Source organism: Pteropus vampyrus, unplaced genomic scaffold (assembly GCF_000151845.1).
Source record: "Pteropus vampyrus isolate Shadow unplaced genomic scaffold, Pvam_2.0 Scaffold208, whole genome shotgun sequence".
NCBI lineage: Eukaryota > Metazoa > Chordata > Mammalia > Chiroptera > Pteropodidae > Pteropus > Pteropus vampyrus.
In genome coordinates this window covers 3201305-3222195 of record NW_011888989.1, presented here as the reverse complement: position 1 = coordinate 3222195, position 20891 = coordinate 3201305, and the positions used below count along the sequence as shown (strand labels likewise).

The following is a 20891-nucleotide window of genomic DNA, read 5'->3' as shown; positions in this document are numbered from 1 at the left end:
ACACTTTTAGGGGCCTCTCTCTGCCTCTGCAGGTCAGAAAGTCTTAGAAAGTACCCCTAAAACCTGGGTTTTCTTTCTACATATTGTAAACATAAAATATACCTACAATATGTACATAGATACAGTTTTTATATATGTATGTAGATATGTACATATCTACATATTCATAAATAATATTAGGATATATAAAAACCACAGCCGTTCTTTGGTATTTATGGTGGTTGGCTCCTGGGTGCCCTGCAGCCAAAGTCCACAGGTCCTCAAGTCCCTCATCTGAAATGGCGCAGAACAATGCATACAGTCAGCCGTCCATGTCTGCGGAATCCCAACCGTGGACTGAAATATGTGTTTTTGACCTGTGGTTGGTTGACTATGTGGTTGGTTGAGTTTACAGATTTGAAACCTGTGGATACGGAGAGCTGACTGTATAGTTATTGGGAAAAAACCCCTTATAAGTAGATGCACACAGTTCAAATACGTGTTGTTCAAGGGTCAACTGAATTTTACAGACCCAGATATATTTGCTGAAGAGAAACCCCTTATAAGTAGATGCACACAGTTCAAATACGTGTTGTTCAAGGGTCAACTGAATTTTACAGACCCAGATATATTTGCTGAAGAGCTTACATAAGCTCGACTTTCTTTATTTTACATCTATTATTACAGAATAGTGACAACTGAAAGGGTGGGAAAAAATTAGAAATTCTGAGTGTGAGAAAGGGGTAAAATGTAGTTTGTAAAAGCATACTCAGTATTAAAATTGCTTCGATTTTTTAAGGCACAACATTTAATATCCTTTGAAATTTAACAGTAAAGGAATGCATTTAGATTTTATGTTCATCAAAAGGAAGTTTAGCTTAAATGAAAAGATTGGGAAATATTGTTCTGGAACTCACAGCATATCCCACAGCTTTGGAAATTGTCTGGTCCAATGCCCCTTTAAGGATAAGGAAACTTCTACCCAGAGAGGTTAAGTAACTTCCTATCTCAGGTGAGTAGCTATTTATTCGTTCCTGAGGGGAGGGGACAGTGTGGATTTTGTTGTGAGTTCATGGCACCTGAGTTGAAGGGGAGTCCAGGGTTTGCTGTTGACCAGCTGAAAGGAATTTATTAGACCAAGGATATAAAAATACAGAGGGACAGCGAGGTTCCAAACACACCTGGATTTTTTTTTAGCAAGGAAGATTCTTGGAAAAGGAGAAGCTGAACCTGAGGCTTTATATACAACGCATTTCCTCGGGGTAGCACCCCAAAGGCCTCCGCATGGGGCTACCCTTGGTCCCGCCCCTCCTTCGTGTGGGTCTCGGGAGGCTCTGCATGGTCCTCTCTTTCAGGAGAACAAAACGTCAGGCTGCAGGAGCGATTCCTCTCACCACCTCTCTCCTTTCCCTCTTTGTCACCTCAGCGGCCACTGAAAGGTTGGGCGGATGGTTTCAGTCCGGTCCCATCTACTTAAACAAGTTGTAGGTTTTCTCTCATTTGTTCTGACAGGGCTGAGCATTTCAGCAGAAAAACTACGGCTCCTAAAATAGTTACCCTGTGAACAGAGGCAGAGGCCCAGGAAGGATTTGCCCGCAGCCTTGGGCTAAGACAGACACGGGGCCAGACCCCGGACAGGAGCCAAAGGGGCCGTGATGCTCCGCGAGCGGCGGCCGCCGGGCGCAGGAGTCCACTTACCGCAGTGTGACTGGAAAACCTGTGGCTTGACGACCTGATTACAGGCACTGCACACTACGAGATAGAAGTCGTCATGTGCTGGATAATGGCCAAATAAGTGCATATCTGTGGGGGAAATGAAAACAGGTTTTTTTTGAAAAAGCAATTAAGTCTCAGAAGGTGTATAGCTTCCTCTTGAAATTTCCTCAAGGACAGTTTTTCAAACAAGACCCGCAGAAAGGCAATAATCTCCACTAAAGGGAACGCGGTCTATCATCACGCAGCTCCCCAACTCTCAGAGAAGCAATTGCCTCAGAGAATCCCTCCTCACTTCACCCTCGTAAATGGACTGCTGCTACGGCTGGTTTAGTGGGCGGTGGGGGTGCCGCCTTGAGTTGCGTGCTGAGGGAAACCGGCCTCTTCTGAGAGATGCAAGTGTTAGCTGGAACTCAATGAGGCACATGTTATTTTAGGATGAGGGGGCTCCCCCAAGCCCCTCCTGACTTAAGCAGAGGTCTCTCAGGTGAGTGTGGGGGTGAGGGGGCCTGGGGGAAAGAAAGAGGAGTCTTCCTGGCTTCAGCAGTTACCTGTTTCCCCATCACCTGAGGGAGACCCCAAGGTGAAAGGAAGCCTCAAAACAAGTGACTTGTTTGCTGCCATCGTTACCCGTGTTCATCTGACTAGTATTTATCAAGTGCCCAGGCACCATACTAGATGCCAGGGATAACTGGCAAAAAAGAACGAGGGCTCTGCTGTATTGGAGCTTACAGTAGCAGAAGAAGGAAACATTAAATAATCACACAACTCATCATTTGGTTTTAATTGTGGTGCCTGCTGAGGAGACATGCAGGATTCCATGAGAGCATGTGGACCTAACTTTATTTGAGGCATTGGAGAGACTTCCCCGAGGAGGGGCCATTTCAGCTGAGACTGCAGGATAAGTGGGGGTTAGATCAACAAAGGGCCAAGGAATGGAGAGGAAAGTTCCCGGTCTGCCGAGGAAGGAGGTTCTGTGTGTTGGAGAAACCTCTTGGCTAGAAGCCAAGAACAGGGAGTGAGACCAGGAGATAGATGTAAGCCTTGCAGATCAACGTAATAGTTTTAAACCTGATTTTCAGAACAATAGGAGCTTACTGAAGGTTTTTAAACAAAGAAATGATCGGCTCAGATCAGTTATGTGATCTAGGAGATATGAACATCTATGTCCACACAAAAACCTGTACATGCGTGTTCATAGCAGCATTATTCATTATAGCCAAAAAGTGGAAACAACCCGGATATCCATCAATTGGTGAATGAATAAACAAAATCTGGCATACCCAGACAATGGAATAACTATTCAGCCACGAAAAGGAACGAAGTACTAATACTTGCTATAACATGGGTGAATCTTGAAAACATTATGCTAAGTGAAAGTAGCCAGACACAAAAGGCCACCTATTGTATTATTCCATTTATACGACATGTCCAGAATAGACAAAAACTAGGTTAGTGTTTGCGTTGGGCTAGGGGACTTAGAGGGAATTGGGGAGTGACTGCTAAAGGGTACAGGGTTTCTTTTGGGTAATGACAGAAATGTTCTAAGATTGATGGTGGTGATGGTCGCACATACTGTGAATATACTACAAACCACTAAATATGTATACTTTAAATGGGTGAACTATGAAATATGTAAATAAAAGTCAAAAAAAGGAGAGAGATCAGTTCTGAGGAAACCAGTGGCCACATCTCCTTGTGCACTACTGGGTGCAGGCAGAGCCCTGGGGGCACCTGGGCCTGTCTCTTCTTAGCCCATTGGCTCTACAGACACTTCAGCTCTGAGAGCAGGGTGCTCATAACCACTGGGAGTGACGGAGGAATTAAGATCATGTATGCATAAAAATGTTTTCTGTCACAACTCCTCTGAACTTCTTATCCCCAAACCCCTAAGTCCTCATTTTATAGACTCGATCCGTGTCTTTAATGAAAACCACCAAACACACAATGGCCTCGCTGCAGTGCTAGGTCATGATATGGATGGAGATGGCTCATTTATAACCAAACAAATGCTTTAATGGAGGCACACAGGGCTCTGTGTTCTGTACTCAGAGCAGCCCTGCTTCTTAGAGGGAGGCAGAATTGACACATGTGTCATACGCAGGAGCTGAGACATCCACTGCCCTGGAGGAGGTATGTGATTAGAAGGGTGACACGGCTCCCACTGCAGGGTCTTCCTCAGGTTTTAGGTGCGTGAGGACGCAGCTCACCCCTACCATGTGTGACGGGGCAGGGCTGGGGACTAGGGCCCACTGAGTTTCTAATTAGTCAGTGGCCCTGGGCCTGGCCTGTTATTTCCCCTCTCTAGGACTTGCCCCTATTTCAACTTTTGACTAAGACTGGTTACTAGAGGGGAGCGTTCTTAGTCAGTGCCTGGTGGGCGGAGAGGCCTGTGGAAAGAGAGGCCGTGAGAGAACCCAGCTGTGACAAGAGTCCTGAAGGGTGAGGAGGCCCCGGCCGGACCCACCCAACCTGTCCAGGGCTCCAGTTCAGAGCTTCACAGCATGAGAGGATGTCTCGTGCTCCTTAACTGCCGATACCACTTCTGTTTTACTTTTTATTTACAGGTAATTTCTATAATATACATTCTTTTTTTTTTTTTTAAATAAAAGGATCCACGTTATTTGAAGATACATTTGAAAAATACAGAAAAGCCAGAAAATTAAAACAAAAAAAAATCACTGGCAATCTCTATTAACACTTTGCATCTCATTTAGATGCAGTCACATTTTATATCTAGGAACATGTGAAACCAGGAGTTGGAGAGGGCTAAGATACTTATTTATTCAACAAACATTTACGGAGCTGCCCTTACATCTTTTCTGAAATAGATCAAGTTATAAAGGAATAAAAAAAATTCATTAGTTAAAATTAAACAAGCATTAACAAAAATTTCTTGAGCACCTACTCTGTGGTAGAAACTGTGCTGGAAGCTAACACCAGACACTGTAGGGTGTGGGGAATGTGTCTCTGTACCTTTGTTGTACTCCTCTGATGACCTTGGAGGCCTGCCAGGACTCCATTTGATATCCCATGGCTTCTGTATTCCTTCAGAAATCTGTAGAGCCTCCACCCCTCCCGCCCCAGTCACACACACACACACCTCTATGTCACGAGTTGAAGGTAAAGGTGAGGCTAGTCAGAGAACCACCTGGGGGTGTATTCTACTCCAGGCTCTTCACTCCACTGAGACTTTTCTTGATTTCCTTTAGGGTAGTTTCACCTTTCCACATACCTGCTCAGAGCATGTCTCCTATGGAAATCGAGAAGACCTGCTTGCCTGCTTGATTATTCCTCAGTGGGCCGACTTTAGAATCTCCTCTACAGGCTGCCCAGGTTCTGAGAGCCTGGCACATGGAGAGCAACATAGCATATTTGGCTGCTTGGAAGACCACTGCTTCATGTGGCTAGGCAATCACAGTCAGCCCACACTTTGCTCAGGGATGAGGAGGAAGGACAGGGAGATTTGAAAACTAGTATATCCAGCATAATGCTAGGTATTCCATTAATTAATTCTCTCTCTCTCTCCATCACCCAAATAAAACATTCAGTGCACAGTTAAAAAATAAAAACTGGTGTGTTGAGGTGGGCTTGTACCAGCCAGTTGTGCATGTCTCTTCCTAACTCATTCCGTGATGTCATGGTGGTAGCTTGAAACCAGCCATCTAGGAGTATTTACACCATGGAAATGAGCAAACACTATAGATCAGGTCTTTTCTTTTGGAGAGCTGGTTGTTAAACATTTACCAGTGTACCACTGAATAAAAGTGAGAAAAAAGGGGAGAGTGAAACCACCTGTAATAACACCACCTAGGGATAAACCACTTCTGACATACTAATATACATCCTTCTAGACTGTTATATGATAACCTTATCTTAGTTAATCCTCATAATTAACCTACAAAGTTGGCATCATTTCCACTTTCTAAGCAAGGAAACAAAGGTAATTTGCTTGAGACTCCAGGGCAGCGATTTGTTACGTGGGATGAAATTCCAGGATGCTGACTCTAAAGCCAGCGTTTCCTCCTCACAATAGGCTGCTTCTTTCATAACAGAGCAGGAACCCATTTCACAGATGAAGGAACCAGTTTGGAAGGCTCGTCTGGATGAATAATGGCCATGGCTCCCCGGAAGCCGCTGGCATGAGCACACGCCTGGGGTCAGGAGGGGTGTAGAGCGCAGTGTTCACTGCTGTGCAACCTGAGAAAAGGTGCCCAATCTTCCTGAGGGTCAGCTTCTTCATCTATAAAATGGGGTAACACCTCCTGCCTCGTGGAGTTGCTGGAATGGCTCATAAAGGCTGCCTGGCCTTGTATTTTCTTCTACCAGACATTGGAGGGAGAGTGTGAAGAAAGCTTTAATCAAGATCATTGCCCCTATTTTTAAAACCCAAGTAGTTCTCTCCAGTGGGAGAGGCCTGGCTCCAGGCAACACATTCTTTGACTCTCCCCGATGACCATTCCCAGCTGACTCCCTGGGAAGCCCGGGGGTCCTTCTGACATGCAGAATTTCCTGTGAGTGCATGTGCAAATTCATGCACATGTGTGGACAGATGAGCACTGAGAGCCATTGGCAGGGTTCTCTCTCTAGGCTGTAGTTGGATTCCAAGAAAACATACACAAAAATGAGACTTCGCACAGTTTCAAAAAGTGTTCAACCATCTCCCAAACAAAGCCTAACCTGTTTCGCCCCATTTTGTTTCTGCAAATGGATCAACTATAGATCAGATATGGGATAGCACCAACATGGCATTATCACAGAGGTGACCTTAGTCATCCTCCTGGCCTGATCATAGGTGCGGAGGGAGCAAACTCCATTAGCTCCATTTTGCAGATGAAGGAAACAGAGGTAAACTTGCTTCTAGGTCAGCAGTTTTTGGGCTTTTGACCCCAAGCTACTACACACACATATATACTTATCTATCTAGCCATCCGCCCATCCTTCTATCCATCCGCCAATCCACCCATCCGTCTATCCAACTATCTATCACCTATCACTCAAACACGTATGTTACACTCTGATATGTTTTGTTCTATTCATTTCTCTTTGTTTCACTCTATTCCATTTCATTAAAAAAATGCTCATTGAGATCTCTGAATTAATATCAGGACCTTTTAATGGGTCACAATTTAAAGACTGAAAAACACTTTTAAGGCAATCCAGCAAGTCAGGGGCTAATTGAGCCTGAGAGTTAACCGGGGATTTATAGTCTGAGCAGGTCTTCAGTTGTCACCTGGGAGTCTGACTCCATGAACTGAATCATTATTGTCAGTTGTATGCTAGAGCCCTCGGTACAGCTCATAAGAGCTGACTGTATCTCTTTCTAACTATGCATCCAGCAAGGCATGTTGGTAGCCTGAATCAGCCAAGGGAGGATGGTATTTATACCATGGCAATCGGCATCCACTACAAACAGGGCTGCTTCTCTTGGAGAGCTGGTTGTTAAAACATCTACCAGCATACCACTGACTAACATCCACTATGGAATCACTTCCTTGGATCAATTTCCCTAGTTATAAAAATGGAGAAAATTATATTCATCATCTACCACACTGGGATGCAGAAAGCTACTGTGAACTTGGGAGAAAATTTATTTTATATTAATATAAAATTATAGTTATGGTATTATTAACCCAAGAATTTACACACAACAGAGCCACATAAACATGTTGATCACTTTTTGTGTCAAATGAGCACAAAAAGGCTACAACTTGTTCACAATCTGGAAGCAAGAAGAGGGGTGGAGAATTAAGTTATCGGAATTTTTTCCAATGTCTGTCAAAGTAATGCTTACTTAGTAAGGGTTATTCATGGAGATTATTCACAGATTAGGCTCATGATATTAAGTAATGCTGCTTACAGACTTATCACACATAGATTATCAGTGCTCTTGTTTAAAGCAGGCAGTCTTTCACTTTTCCTACTGGTGAAATTCTCATTTGTGGCAGAGTCAACTGTCAATTGCATTCATGTTATCAACTTAGTCTGGCATACGCAGTCTGCTTCCTGACAGTACCTGTGATTCCCAAAGGCCTTCATCTGGCTCTCACAGCCTCACCTCCCCTGAACACACCGCCAAACCTCCCATCACTCCTCTCCTCTCCCAGATGGCAGAGGAGGGAGGGAGGGGACAGGGCTCCATTATGATGGAACAAGAGACAAAGTTGAGGACAACAAAATGGTTTCTATGAAAGTAAAATAACTGATTTCCTGTGTAGTTGGTTAACTGTTTCTTACGTCAATATTGAAAAAGAAATTGACAGAATAAGAGTAGCATTTTTTTCAAGATAAAAAGCTTTCTGAGGGGAACACTTTTGACAAAGTCATGTATATATAAACTTTAGTTTATATCCAGTATTCACTTTTTAAAAATGGTTTCAGTTAAGGAAAAGGCAGGGTTGCATCCCCAATTCACTATATATATATATATTTTTACATGAAACATCCATCCCCTAACTCTTTAATTTGAAAATATTTAAATCTACAGAAAAATTCAAATAGTACAACGAACACCTATACATCTTTTACTTAAATTCACCAATTATAAACATTTTGCCACATTTAATTGCTATAAGTGTGTTATGAATATACATAGTTTTATTAATATACACATATGAATATAGTTCTACATTTATACATATACTATACATAGTATATATTTTAAACACACACACACACACACACACACACACACACACACACATTTCTCTGAAGCATTTGAAAATGTTCCAGATACCATGATGCTTTACCCCTGAATATTCTGTATGCATCTCCTTAGGAATCAGGATATTTTCCTGTGTAACTCTATATTATCATGATGCTATACAGCATTATGTACATAATGTATTATGATACCTAAAATTAACAGTAATACCATACTCCAATTCACTATTTGTAAAGGACCTGTTTCTAAGACGGGAAGATGGCTGGTTTTGTGGGTTCAGAATCAAACTAGATGCTGTGCACTTTTGAATTTGCCCTTGGACACCCTCCAAAGTTTGAGACTTTGACATTCTGAAGCGACAACTGGTGAGAACTCAAAAGATGAAGAACTTAAGAAAGAGTGAATAAGGTCTGATGTCTTCCTTTTCCAAGTGGGAGTGCCAAGTAATGCACAGGCTGCACAGAGAAGCTGCGAGAAGCAGACCTGACTTGAAGGCAGTGGAAGAGCTTATCAGCAATTGGTGATACCTATGCTGCTACAGAAAACCCCAGAGTGGGGAAAGAAAGCAAAACACAAAACTGCAAATTTTAGTTTCTTGAAAAACAAACAAACAAACAGAAAATGGCTTAGGTTTCCCCAAAAGTCTTTTCCAGGGTTGTGAAACCACTTTAGTTGCTGTAGGAATTACAAAAATGTCAAGGTAGCACACACTGTAATACTCTGGCATAACAACAATTTCATATAATTTAAAAATTATGCTTCCCTTTTTAACTGACTCTAAAAAACACTGTAATGGAAAAAAACTGAGATTGTATTTACGTAATTTCAACCCACTAGGCCCTTTCCAGGAAGGTAAATGTGAGCCCTGCCTGAAATGTAAGCCTCTGCCCCTGGAGGGTGACTGGACACACAGACCTTGGTAGGATCTAAGGATGTGACAACCCTGTGATGACGGCCAGAGAGCTGGGTGCTACTGGACTTCCTTAGAAACTATCAGAAAGATGAGCTGGTGGCTGGCAGGAATTTTGATTTGTGGGCTTCCAATTACATAAATAGATCTGGGAAATTATTGAGAAGAACAGTCACTGTGGCTCAAGGACACACATGACTGCCTCAGAGCATTCAAACCCAGACACAGAGGGCACCTACAAAAATGACATGTGTCACATCAGGAGGAGCACCTCTCAGTTGGGAGAGGCTGGTCCTAAGAGCCTTCCTTTCCCCCATTAATCTTAATATGCTCATTATACAGTTTTTATTAATTCGTCTTTTCTCTCTCCTAGTGGAGTTTCCAGCTGCATTTTAATCGCTTATGTCAAATGGAAAGCTTGAGGGGATATAAAAAAAAGTTTCTCCTTTGCTCTGACAGCGTGATTATATTTGTTCCCCATGCCCAAAATCTCCTTCAATTCAGAGAACAAAACAACTTGGGGTCTTCAAAGCAATGATCTCAGACCTGGCTCCTCCCACTTCCCCAGCAGAATGTTCTATTCCCCTCCAGGAAAATGCAAAAAAAGGGGCAACTTTCCATGTTTCAGATCTCTGAAAACCCAGGGCCTGCCTAAGGGCTTCAAAAACAATGAAATCTTGAAACAAACTGAAACATGAGGGCTAGAAAAGCAAGCAGCACAGTGAGGTCTACAGCATCAATAAGGGCACGTGAAGGAGTGTGTGCAGGTGGCAGGTGCTGAGCCTTTCTTCCTTTACAAACCAAGGACTAAAAAGGCCCCCAGCCTCCTCTTGCTGTGGCTGGGCTGGAAGGCACCTCCGTTGCAAGACTGGTGCCAGGAGCTGCATGAACCATCCCTTCGCGATCCTCAAGCCAGCCAACCCACAAACTCCATCTAACACACAGCCACACAAAATAGCTGAATCTCTTCTTCCTCAGAAGGGCCTTTACAGACATGCATCCACAGTGTACTGAGGCAAAGAGGGGCTGTGGGGTATTCCCCAGGCCTTCAGCCCCTCTCACCAGCCTCTCCTCTGGCTTCCACTCAGCCTAGCCCAAGGGAGAAAGGAGGGATGCAGATGGATCCAGGAGGTGAGTTTGGAACAAAAATTATGAGTCATGGGCCTTGTAAAATGCAGTACCTGAGAGCTGGACCCTGGAGTCAGGCAGCCTTGAATTCAAATCCTGACTCTGCCATCTGGCATGATAATCTCCTCTAAGCTTTTGTTTCTTCATCTGGAATTAAACAACATATTTATGAAGGGGCTGGCACACAGTAAAGATGGGAAAAATACAACGTATTGTTATTTATGGCTTTCTTCCTGTCTTTCTAGCTCCTCCATCCACTCTTCTGGGAACCCTTCTTTGACTAGAAGAGGCAGTCTCCCTCCCTCCCTCCCTCTGCCCACTCCCGGTACAGTGTGCCTTCAGCACATGATCAGTTCTCCTGCGGTAGCCTGGATATCAGTTTACACCTCCCTCACCAGACTCAATCTTCCTGAAGACAGGAAGCACAGCTTACACCCTTCATAGCTCCGCAGCCGACCAGTCTGGCACATGGTAGCTGCTTAATAATAAATGTTAAGTTAACTAGGCTGAAGGTCCCAGTAAGTTGATTTACTTTTCCTCCTCCTTAATTTTCTCTTCTCTCAGAATGGGGAAGTTGGAAATGATAATAAATTGCCCTAATATCCGTGTTGCTATCTAAAATTACAAGGTGGAGAACCATGTCTGTTTATTCATTCCTGGAGCTCCTTGGAAGACAAGGGCTCTGTGAAGCTGAGGAGGAGGCAGTTCTAGGTGCCCCATCTTGGTGAAGAAGTGGTTAATTCCTGCTCCTGCCATGATAAGCTCACAAGCTCCTTCCTCCTCTGGCAAACGTGGTTATTTACCACCCCGCCCAGGGATGGCCTCTTGGAGAAAGTTTTTGGGGTGGGCTTAGGGGTGTTTTCTGGGTGTTCCCTCTGGTCATTTTCTATTTCCTCACTCTGGGGCTGCAAGGTGTCATACATCAAGACAGTGAGTGCTCTAGGGCCTGGAAGATCTAGGTTTCTCCCACTCTTCCTGTTTCAGCTCTGTCCTGTCCCACAGTGGACCAGTATATCAGCCAGGCTCAGCCCAGGGCACATTGAGTGATCTAAGCCCAACCTGGCAGAGAATCTGACTGGCTGGCCCTGGTAGCCAAGAGAATCGTTTTACAAAGAACTCCCCTTTGCCTATGCCTGGCTTAGGCAATAGTGCCAACAATTTGTCCCTAAAAATGTTCCCAGGATGTAAACTCAGCCCTGATTCTCTCTCTTAAGCTGCTGTAGGACACCCAGGCTCCTCCTTGCAAGTCATACACATCCTTGTCCATCATTCTAGCCAGGTGGCTTCTGCCTGACATCCCCACCTCTGGCCCTTAGGACAGATGAGAAACATATAACCACTGTGGCGGGTTGCTGAGTCCTGATAAGGTATCCTGGCTAAAGCTATTCCTACAGCAAGGGTTGCTAGGGCTTAGAAATCAGCTGCATTGACAGGACAGCCCCCTCACCAAGTCAGCCCCAGTGCCCTAGGCACAGCCAGGACAAAGTTTTGCGTAGAGAACAATAATGGGTACAGGATATTCAACCAAAGGCCTGTATTTAAAAATTGCATAGTTCACTGTGACTCAGAGAGAGAAGAAAAACATCAGTCTATTGGGGGAATTTCTCGTCCCTTCCTCCGGCTTCATGCCTAGTAGCACTTAAAGAGCAGATAAGTAGTTGGGACTATGAATCACCAGACAGAGTCATCACCAGACTGCCTTTCTTCTCAGGTTCTCTCACTGGATTATTTGAATGTTTAAATGTTCACTTAATTCTTTATGCTCACATTACCTTCAACTTGAAGACTATAGTTTAGATAATACAGTTTTCACATCACTAGGCCTTCCTGGGCATTTCTTTCTCAACTCTCCTTCAGTAGGCCTTGTGTTGTTTCTCTATAATAGGCTTTTCCTACCTGCAGCCTCCTGGGTCTGCATGAGGCCAATCTCCTGTTGATTCTGCGGTGACTCCTCCTACTTCCATTTTGGGTCCTGGTTGGGTCTCCTGGTATACTCTGTGATGCCTTCCTTCTTTCTAACCCCACCCAAGAGAGATCTTTCTGAGATGAAGGTAGGTACCATATTTCAGGTAAGAGTGCAATGAGTTTGGGGAGGAGGAGGAGGTGATGACCCACATATGATGCTTTTCCTTATAAGAAATGTCATGACCAAAGAGAATTTTTGGACTGAACAGAACAGTGATATTAAGAACACCTGAAATGGGTCAAGGGGAATCAGTGGGACATTTCCTTTGGTGTCTTTTCATATAGGACAGTCCACTTTCCTGTTGTAGCAATCCGACTAGGTCTGCAGGATGGGTTAACTGGTCCTTTAGTTCCTTTCTGGCTCTTCAGTCATGATGACTGGTCCATCAGAGAGTGTGTCAGAGGAAGAATGAGCAAGGAGGGGAGGGGAGGATACCACATCCATGTTACAAAAGAAATCCCTAGAAAAGGCAAACAGCACAAAATCTGAGTAGTTTATTCTTAAGAGGAGTTAGTGACGGCTGTCTGTCTGTCTCTATTTATCTATCATCTAATATATATGTATTTATCTTATCTGTCTTATCTATCATCTACTTCTATCATCTCTACCAATTATTTTGACCTATTTTATATATCCTATCTATCAACTCATCTACCATCTATCAATATCTTTCATCTTTCCTTATTCTTCCTTCCTTCCTTCCTTCCTTCCTTCCTTCCTTCCTTCCTTCCTTCCTTCCTTCCTTCCTTCCTTCCTTCCTATCTATCTATCTATCTATCTATCTATCTATCTATCTATCTATCTATCTATCATCATCATCATCATCTATCTATCATCTATCTATCTATCTATCAATCATCATCTATCATCTCTGTTTCTATCTTTTTACCTACCTTTATCATCTTTCTATCAGAGGAAGCATCACACTGTTGAGTACTGTGGTTCTGAGGTGAACTTAGCTCAGTCTCAACCTGTTTTATTACTACACCAAATGCTACATTTTAGGTGACAAAGTGATATAGCTTTACAAAAAATAAATAAAAATTTACAAAGAAGAAAAGAAGAAAAGAAACCTAGACAACAGCCAAAAATATTAGTTGGTGTTCAAGGGCTGTATTGTAAACTATGTGAGAGCATAGACCAAGCCTCAGGCATAGCTTCGTCTTCCCCATCCCTAGCACAGTTCCATTTGTGCAGTAGGAGGTCAGCAGAAGTCTGAATCAAAGTTCTCCTTGTAGGCAACTGAACTCACTCAGCCTTCTCTCTGAAATCCAAATAGACTTTAGGCTTAAAAAATGGCTGCTCTCAAGCATACCAAGAACTTGATGTCACCAACTTGCTTCTTGAGATTCATATGCCAAGAGGCTTTCATTCTGCTTTGATGAAAACAAGACCAAGAGCCCCAAATAAAGGAATGGGGTGCGGCTGGGGTACCAAGCTGTCTGTGGAAGTCTAACCATGTGTACTGAGGGCTTTCACAGCCCTGCTAAGACCAGGACAATGATGAAAGAAGCACTTCTCATTAGGCCTTCTTGCACCATTTAGAGATTTTAATTTAGAAATAGACTAGAGAGGCCAAGTGGCCTCCACCACAGAGATGTTCCACCTGTCTCAACTCAGCAGTCTGGGAGAGACTTCTTGGATGACATGTTGCCAGATGATGCTGAAAGCAGGGTCTATGAAGAAGCCCTCCAGAAGTACCTCATGAACGTGAGGAATGTGACATGTTAAAAGGCATGAGCAGAGGCTTTCATGAGACAGTATAATGGCAGAACCCAACTATCAAGTTATTGCTAGTGATGCCATCTAGAACATGCAGTAGAGACCACAGCGTAAAGAAAATGCCCACCCCAGAAAGCATCCCCATCATTTCAGACATGCCAACCCCCTGCTCTGCTGTGTGGGAGTTTCATTAACACTCTGGTTGCAGATTCGGGGATGAAGAAGAGGTACGCACTCACGATTTATGACTATGGCTAGGAACGACGGGTGGTTCCAGTGCCTGGGAGTCTTGATGAGCCGCATGGCAGTGGTAAGCTGATTCCTATTCAGAGGGTCTAGGGCAAGAGACCCTGGATCCTGCAGCACTTGCCAGTGGCTCTGAGTGCAAAGCAGAGTTGGCTCTGATTGTGGTTTATCTGTAACTGACAAAGAGACTGTGGCATTTCTTTTTCCCACAGGCCATTTGTCAAGGCTATGGAACCCTGCATGCGTCCTTTGAGATTACGATGATCACCCAAACGATGCTACCACAAGCTCAGAGGTAAATGTGCCATTTCGCTTTGTCACAAGATGCATCCACTTGGCACAGCCAGAGAGCAGTGGCAAGAACTGCTTAATGTCCCTGGGAATCAGTGTCCAAAGCACTCAAGCCATTGGGACAGCCAGACTGCAGGAAGTGGCTGACAGATATCCCAGGCATTCCCTGAGGAATGGGGTGCTCACAGGGAAGCCAGGGCCACTCTAGCTGGACCTGTCATTGCACCAATGCTCGTGAAGGACAGAAACGTACTTTTGCTCTAAGAAAACAAAAAGAAGCGCTTGAGCATCTCATCACATCCAGAGTCCTCAAACCAGTGACACACACCTGGCAACTGCTCTGATGGGCTCGTGGTTAAAGCTGGAGCCTTGTGAGCACAGAGGCCCAGGAAGAAAATAAATCCACCATAGAGAGGATTACAGAAAGCTGTTTTAAGGTAATGGAAAATAGGATCGATCAGCTGGAGGAGAAAAATCACAGTGTCTCTAATGACAAATCAAGCATGAAGCTAGCCCAAGGAGAAAAGGTAGACTCTCAGCGATGTTCATGGGGCTCTGAGATCTGGCCATACCCCTGAGCCCCAGGTTCAGCTTCCACCATGTCCTCCCCCACCGCTGCCCCTTCCTTACCCTCCTTCCACACTCACCAAAATTTCCCATGTCCTCCAGGCCAGCTCTAGCGCCACCTCCTCTGGAAAGCCCTCTTTGATTCCCAAAGAGATGACCCTTTCTCTGTATTTACATAGTCCTCTGCATTTACTTCTGCACTTAGCCCACTCTGTCTGGTGTTTACAGATATTGGTGGATATGCCTGTCTTCCTCATTTGTACACTAATGTTTTACATAAGAATTCAGACATTAAACAGTCAAAATTAAGAGTGCCAGAAACATGCTCAAATGTTTAAAAGAGTGCCAATGCATCAAAGCTGCCTTGCTTTAGACTAAAAACCAGCCAGACTTACCTGTGAGGTACTGGAGTTAGTAACAAATTTCCACTCTGCCTTTAGCTGGCTGTGCAACACTGGGGAAGCCCCAGAACCTCTCTGAATCTACTTTTCCTCTGCTGGAAAACAGCAGTCAGACTTTCCCCATAAGGTTGCTGCAAGGATTAAATGAGATCACTTATGCCAGTGGCAGCATCTTATAGGCACTCCATTAAATGCCCATGAAACCGAGCTGAACTTTAGCATGAGCTAGCTAAGGCAAAAGACAAAGACTCTCTGAGAAACACTATTTTACAGAGGCAGCTCAGTGTCATGCTTAGAAAGAAGATACTGGAGTCAGAGTGCCTGGATCTGAATCCTGGCACCATCTCTTTGGGAAATTTCTCTGGGCTCCAGTTTCCTCATCTGCAAAATGGGGATGGTAAAAATAGGGTAGCTGTCAGGATGAGACTGGGGTAACACACGTTTGATGTTTGGTGTTTGGGAAGCTCTCAATAAATGTTAGCTATTATTGTGATTTAGAATCAGATTTTGCATGGTGAGACTTTGAAAAAACAACCCTGTTTCACTGGAGCAAAACAGTGAGTGTTGAGAAAGCAATCATTATGTTAAAAGCCACCAGACCGTGAACTTTCAGTTTACCACTAGGTGAGTAAGCAGTAGATGAGAATTTCTCAAATTGTGAATTCTACCTGTAGTCTGGTGGCCAAATGTAGATGCCCGGACCTTATCCTGATCTATAAAATGAGATTCTCTGGGGGTGGAGCTCAGGAGGATCTATTTTTAACAAGTTCCTCAAGGGATGTGATAACCCCTAAAATTGTCTCATCACGGAAACTAACATGGAGACAGCTGGTTACGCAACACCCACTGACACCCCTGTGTTAGTGTGGCGACATGCAACCTCTTGCTGGTTAGAAGATACTGTTAGCTGAGGGGAGGACTGTTCTGTACCCTGGCATGTGGTTCGGTGTGTCCCTCTTAGGTGTCTCTGCTTGTAAACTCTTTGGATCTATGGGTTAGGGACATATTTCAGTGGTGAGCTGGATCCGACACGAACTGCTCACCAGAGCCGATTGTGTGCCTTTTTTCCCAACTCCACATTTAGCAACTTCACTTTGGTTATTCGAGATTCACCATGGTGAGAATATTTACACCCTGGAAATCAGAGAAAACTTCAAATCAGGGCTTTTAAATTTGTTCAGAGAACCAGTATATCTTAGCATACCACTGGTTCTCATCCATAATAAGATTCTGGAACCCAACTCTATGGAACATGGTCCAGGGCACTATATTTAGGTCCTTGATGGTTTGTGGCCATTTAAAGCCTGGTTTCTGAAAATCTACCTAAAACTTGATGCTAGTGGTGTTCTGGTATTTTAATCCTCATGGCTTGGCTCAGGAGAAAACCTCCTTTGTGCTCTATGGTCATACCCTAAACCCCAGCACTGGGCTGGCCATCTGGCAAATCGCAGTCTTGATACCCAAGTGGAATGGAGTCAGGGTGTGGATTCAGAGCCAATTCCTTATCGCCACTGGAAAAACAACCCCGTTCTCCTGAGGGCTGTCTGTGGCCTTCATACCTGCAGGAAACCAGTCGACAACGCTGGGCGGAGCAGCGGTTCTACAATAAATCACTCTTCATCCTGGAAGTGGGGTTCAGGTGCAGGGGTGGCCCAGCTAAGCTTCAGCCCCAATCCCCAGCCTTCTGTTCAGACATCCAAGCTGTCTTTCAAAAAGTGACCCATTAAGAGCAGTAAGCCCTGGTCAGCAGACACGGCTGGAGAGACACACACTTTTCCTTTGAATTCCTCCACTCAGCAGTCAGGTGAGTCAGGGAGAATTCAATCCAATTTCTCAGTAAATCCTACTATGCTCTGGAAAGACACGGTTTGAAAAATCTATTTTTGTGCTTTTATTTACTTAAGGTCTGCATGCCTGGGGAAGCTTTTTCATAGTGCCATGAAACTGCCTCTCACTTATCAGGAAAAAAAAAGTTCTACCTTCCTGGAGCACTACCAGCGGCAGCCCAGCTGCACAGGCTTTGCTTCCCATCTCCGCAGGCCGGCAGCCCCCTCGCCCCCTTCCCTAGCACAAGTGCCATCTGCAGCCCTGGGGGTGAGCAGTTTTAGGAAGATGGTTTCCCAAAGGCACAGGGGCTCTGGGCCCTTGATTCCCAGCGGCAGGCGATTCCCTCCAGCATTCTGGATAGCTTTCCCCATCCAGGGCTACCTGAATTTACATATTTTTGTTTTCCTAGTTTAAATGCTGTTTTCGATCCAAATGCACAGCCTGTCTCCGTGGGGTTTGCACCTGCTATTCCAGAGGCTCCCCGTGTAAACTGCTGGGGGCAGGTCTAGGTGTCTTTGGACAGTCTCATCCTTCTAGAAGGGCCATATGCTCAGCTCAGAAGACAAATGTATTCAGTGTCCTCGGGGCCTGGGGCTGTCTGTACTGGTAAACTTAGACCTTGTCCCAATGTTATTTTCTACCTCTGTGTCAAATCCACCCATTTGGGTCACCATCCAGCCAACTTCAACTTGAACCCTTTATAGAACCTCAATACAGGTCACACACTGCACTCTCCGCCTGCCAGCAATGGGGGTTGCAGAGGTGCCACAGGCAGCTGGGGAGGGTGTGGGTGGAGGTCAGGGCATATATACATTTATACCATATGCCAATGGCTCCACAGACCCTCTTCTCGGCCCTGGCTCCTTTACCTTCCCTGGGACCATGGGCTGCTAGGTGTCCTGAGTCAGCACCTCACTGCTGGCACCCCAGTGACCCAGATCCCATGAGAACTGGGGAGACAGCTCTGGCCCTGGTTGTTGTGAGAAGAAGGCAGGGCACCAACAGTATCTGTGGAGCTCTGGGATTCTAATACTAACTTGTCAAGACATGAGATCTCTCTGGGTCCCCGGAGCACCCCTGTCCCTGCTGGCAAAATGAGGCAATGGGACCAGGTCTGTGGTTCCATACCTTGCTGAGTGTCCAAATCTCCTGGGAGTTTTTAAGGTACAGATTCCTGAGTCCCAGCCAGGCTGACTGAATTGGACATCTTGGAAGTGAGTCCACCAAAGTCTGTATTTTGGAACATAGCTTCCCAGGTGATTTTGATGCAGCTGTTCAACCCAGTGCAGGGCTAGAATTCCCCAAGGGTCCTTCCCATAAAAACATCTATTATTTTATAGTCTTTCACGCAATTACAAACTGGGATAAGGAAGGGACAGCACAGAGGTGAGACATACACATAATTTGCCTCTCTAACCAACAGAGATGGGGCTATGATACTGTCTCTTCTCTGAGCCAGCTGAGTGGCCACCAGTCTACTCCATAAGGTGGTTTGGAAGAGGCCACCATGGCTGAGGGATGGTATCATCTGTGTGAAGGTTAGTATACCTTAACCCTCCTTCCTCTCCCCACATGGATAGGACTCCGAGGGCTTCGGGGCGGGGGCCAGGGGGAAGAGGGCAGCCCTCAGCTATGGTGCCTCAGCCCAGCCGTGTCCCCGAGGCTGGACAGGTGTGGCCTGGGCCTCCTGTCTTGGCCTTGGAGCCACCTGCGCTGAATGCCCTGTCAGGCCCCTCAGGCTGCTTTTCTCAGGAAAAGCACTTCAAGACAAGCAACAGCTATGCTGAGACCAACTCTAATCAGAAAAAGCAAACCCTAAGCACCTGACTGAATGGATGGGAAGGGCGGGCTGTCTTATCTCTTAAAAAGCCTGATTAAAGGGGGACTCCTGTGCCTGGCTATCCCAGGAGCTCATGAATGGGTAAAAGCAGTCACAACCCACTCTGTACTAAGATAAGAATCAGAATGGCGGTTATGTTCACAGAGAAGAGGACAGCTCTTGTTGGGGATGAATGGAAATGCCCCCACTCTCCCCTCGCATCCCAGAGGAAATTAGCCTCTCATTCCAGCTAACAAGGGGTAGAATTTCAGAGGCAGCCCATGAAACCACTTGCAGGCCAGTCTGATATGTCCACAAACCCTTATTCCATGTGTTAGGTGCCCACGGGCTGACCTATGCTAGATCCTTAAGGGGAAGGTTTATTGATAAAATAATATTATTGAAAATAACATCAATCACAGCAGCCAACACTTATCGAGTATTTACTCCCTGCTAGGTGCTGTGATAAATGTTTTATATTAAATGTTTCATTTAAGCCTCACAATAGCCCTGCAGGGGTGACAGTACCTCCATTTTATAGATAAGGAAATAGAAGCTCAAAGGGGGCAAGCTATTTGCTCCCCGTCTCATAGGGTGAAAATGGTGGAGCTGAAATGTGAGGTCAGGTTCGCTGACTCTTAACTCCTAGGCCATCTGCCTTCTCCAGAGAATGGCAGCTCAGAGAAAAGGAGACGGGTGTGGAAGTGACAGGAACTCCAAGGTCAGTCAGGAATAAAGACCCGTGGAGTAGCATTTACCAAATGTCCAAGGACTGAGAAAGTACAAAAGAAGCATAAACCGAAGTGCTAGCCCACAACGAGGGCACAGCTAGGACAACATACACACTTCAAACAATGAATGAGCCAGATGGTAGAATGTACTGATATAATAATGGGCTTAACTGTGCCAGACAGTTAGAGAGCAGGACAGCATAAAGTGATGTGAGAACTGAGCATAACAGGCAGGAAGGGCGAAAGGAAGTGGAGGAGGGAGTGGTGAACTCAGCTGAGGTGGCAAGGGACTGACTTTCTGAGAGTGGTTTATGTGGACAGGAGAGCAAATCTGGCAGGGCCCCTAGTGCTGTGTGGCGGGAAGGGGCACGCCCACGCCTCCCAGGCTTGAGAAGTCTGTGTAGGCTGGCAGCCGCTGGCACCTGTGCCAACAGGGCTTCTGAGGTGATTCAATGCAGAAAAAAGGAGGTGTGGACTCACCTACCGATCTCACCCATTCACTCATTCATTCATTCATTCATTCATTCGTTCAACACTTATTTATTGTCATTGATCATAGGCACTGGGGTACAGAGAAATGAATGATGTAATTCTTGCCCTCAAGGACCTCACAGACCAGTAAGGGAAACAGGCTCACAATACACTATGGCACGTGATAAGGGTGGGGGGTGATTACAGAGTACCACGGAGAAAGAGTTCATGTTGAAGTGGAGGGCAGGGAAGGTCCCAGAGCTGGGTCCTGACAGATTAGCAGGAATTTCTAGGCTTGGAGGAGTACCCCAGGTAAGGGAACTGCAGAGGGCTGAGATGGTCTGTTCAGCGTACTGTAGGGAGCCAAGTGTAGCAGAGCACAAGGGTGCCAGGAAGACGGGCAGGAGGTGGGGCCAGAGAGGTGGGGAGGCAGGATTCTACAGTGTGCACATGAGG

At 45.3% G+C, this 20891-nt stretch overlaps 1 protein-coding gene across 6 annotated transcripts in view; it reads right to left on the bottom strand.

Moving 5' to 3' along the window:
* ATXN7L1 (ataxin 7 like 1) overlaps window positions 1–20891 on the bottom strand; it is a 219884-nt gene that overhangs the window by 140848 nt on the left and 58145 nt on the right. For 5 of the 6 annotated variants that reach the window (XM_023537973.1, XM_011372511.2, XM_023537974.1 and 2 more), the window contains one exon: window positions 1678–1782. The exons of the other annotated variant lie outside the window; for it this stretch is intronic. In XM_023537973.1, coding sequence (XP_023393741.1) covers window positions 1678–1782 — 105 coding nt within the window. The remainder of the gene's footprint in view (window positions 1–1677; window positions 1783–20891) is intronic. 6 annotated transcript variants of the gene reach the window in all.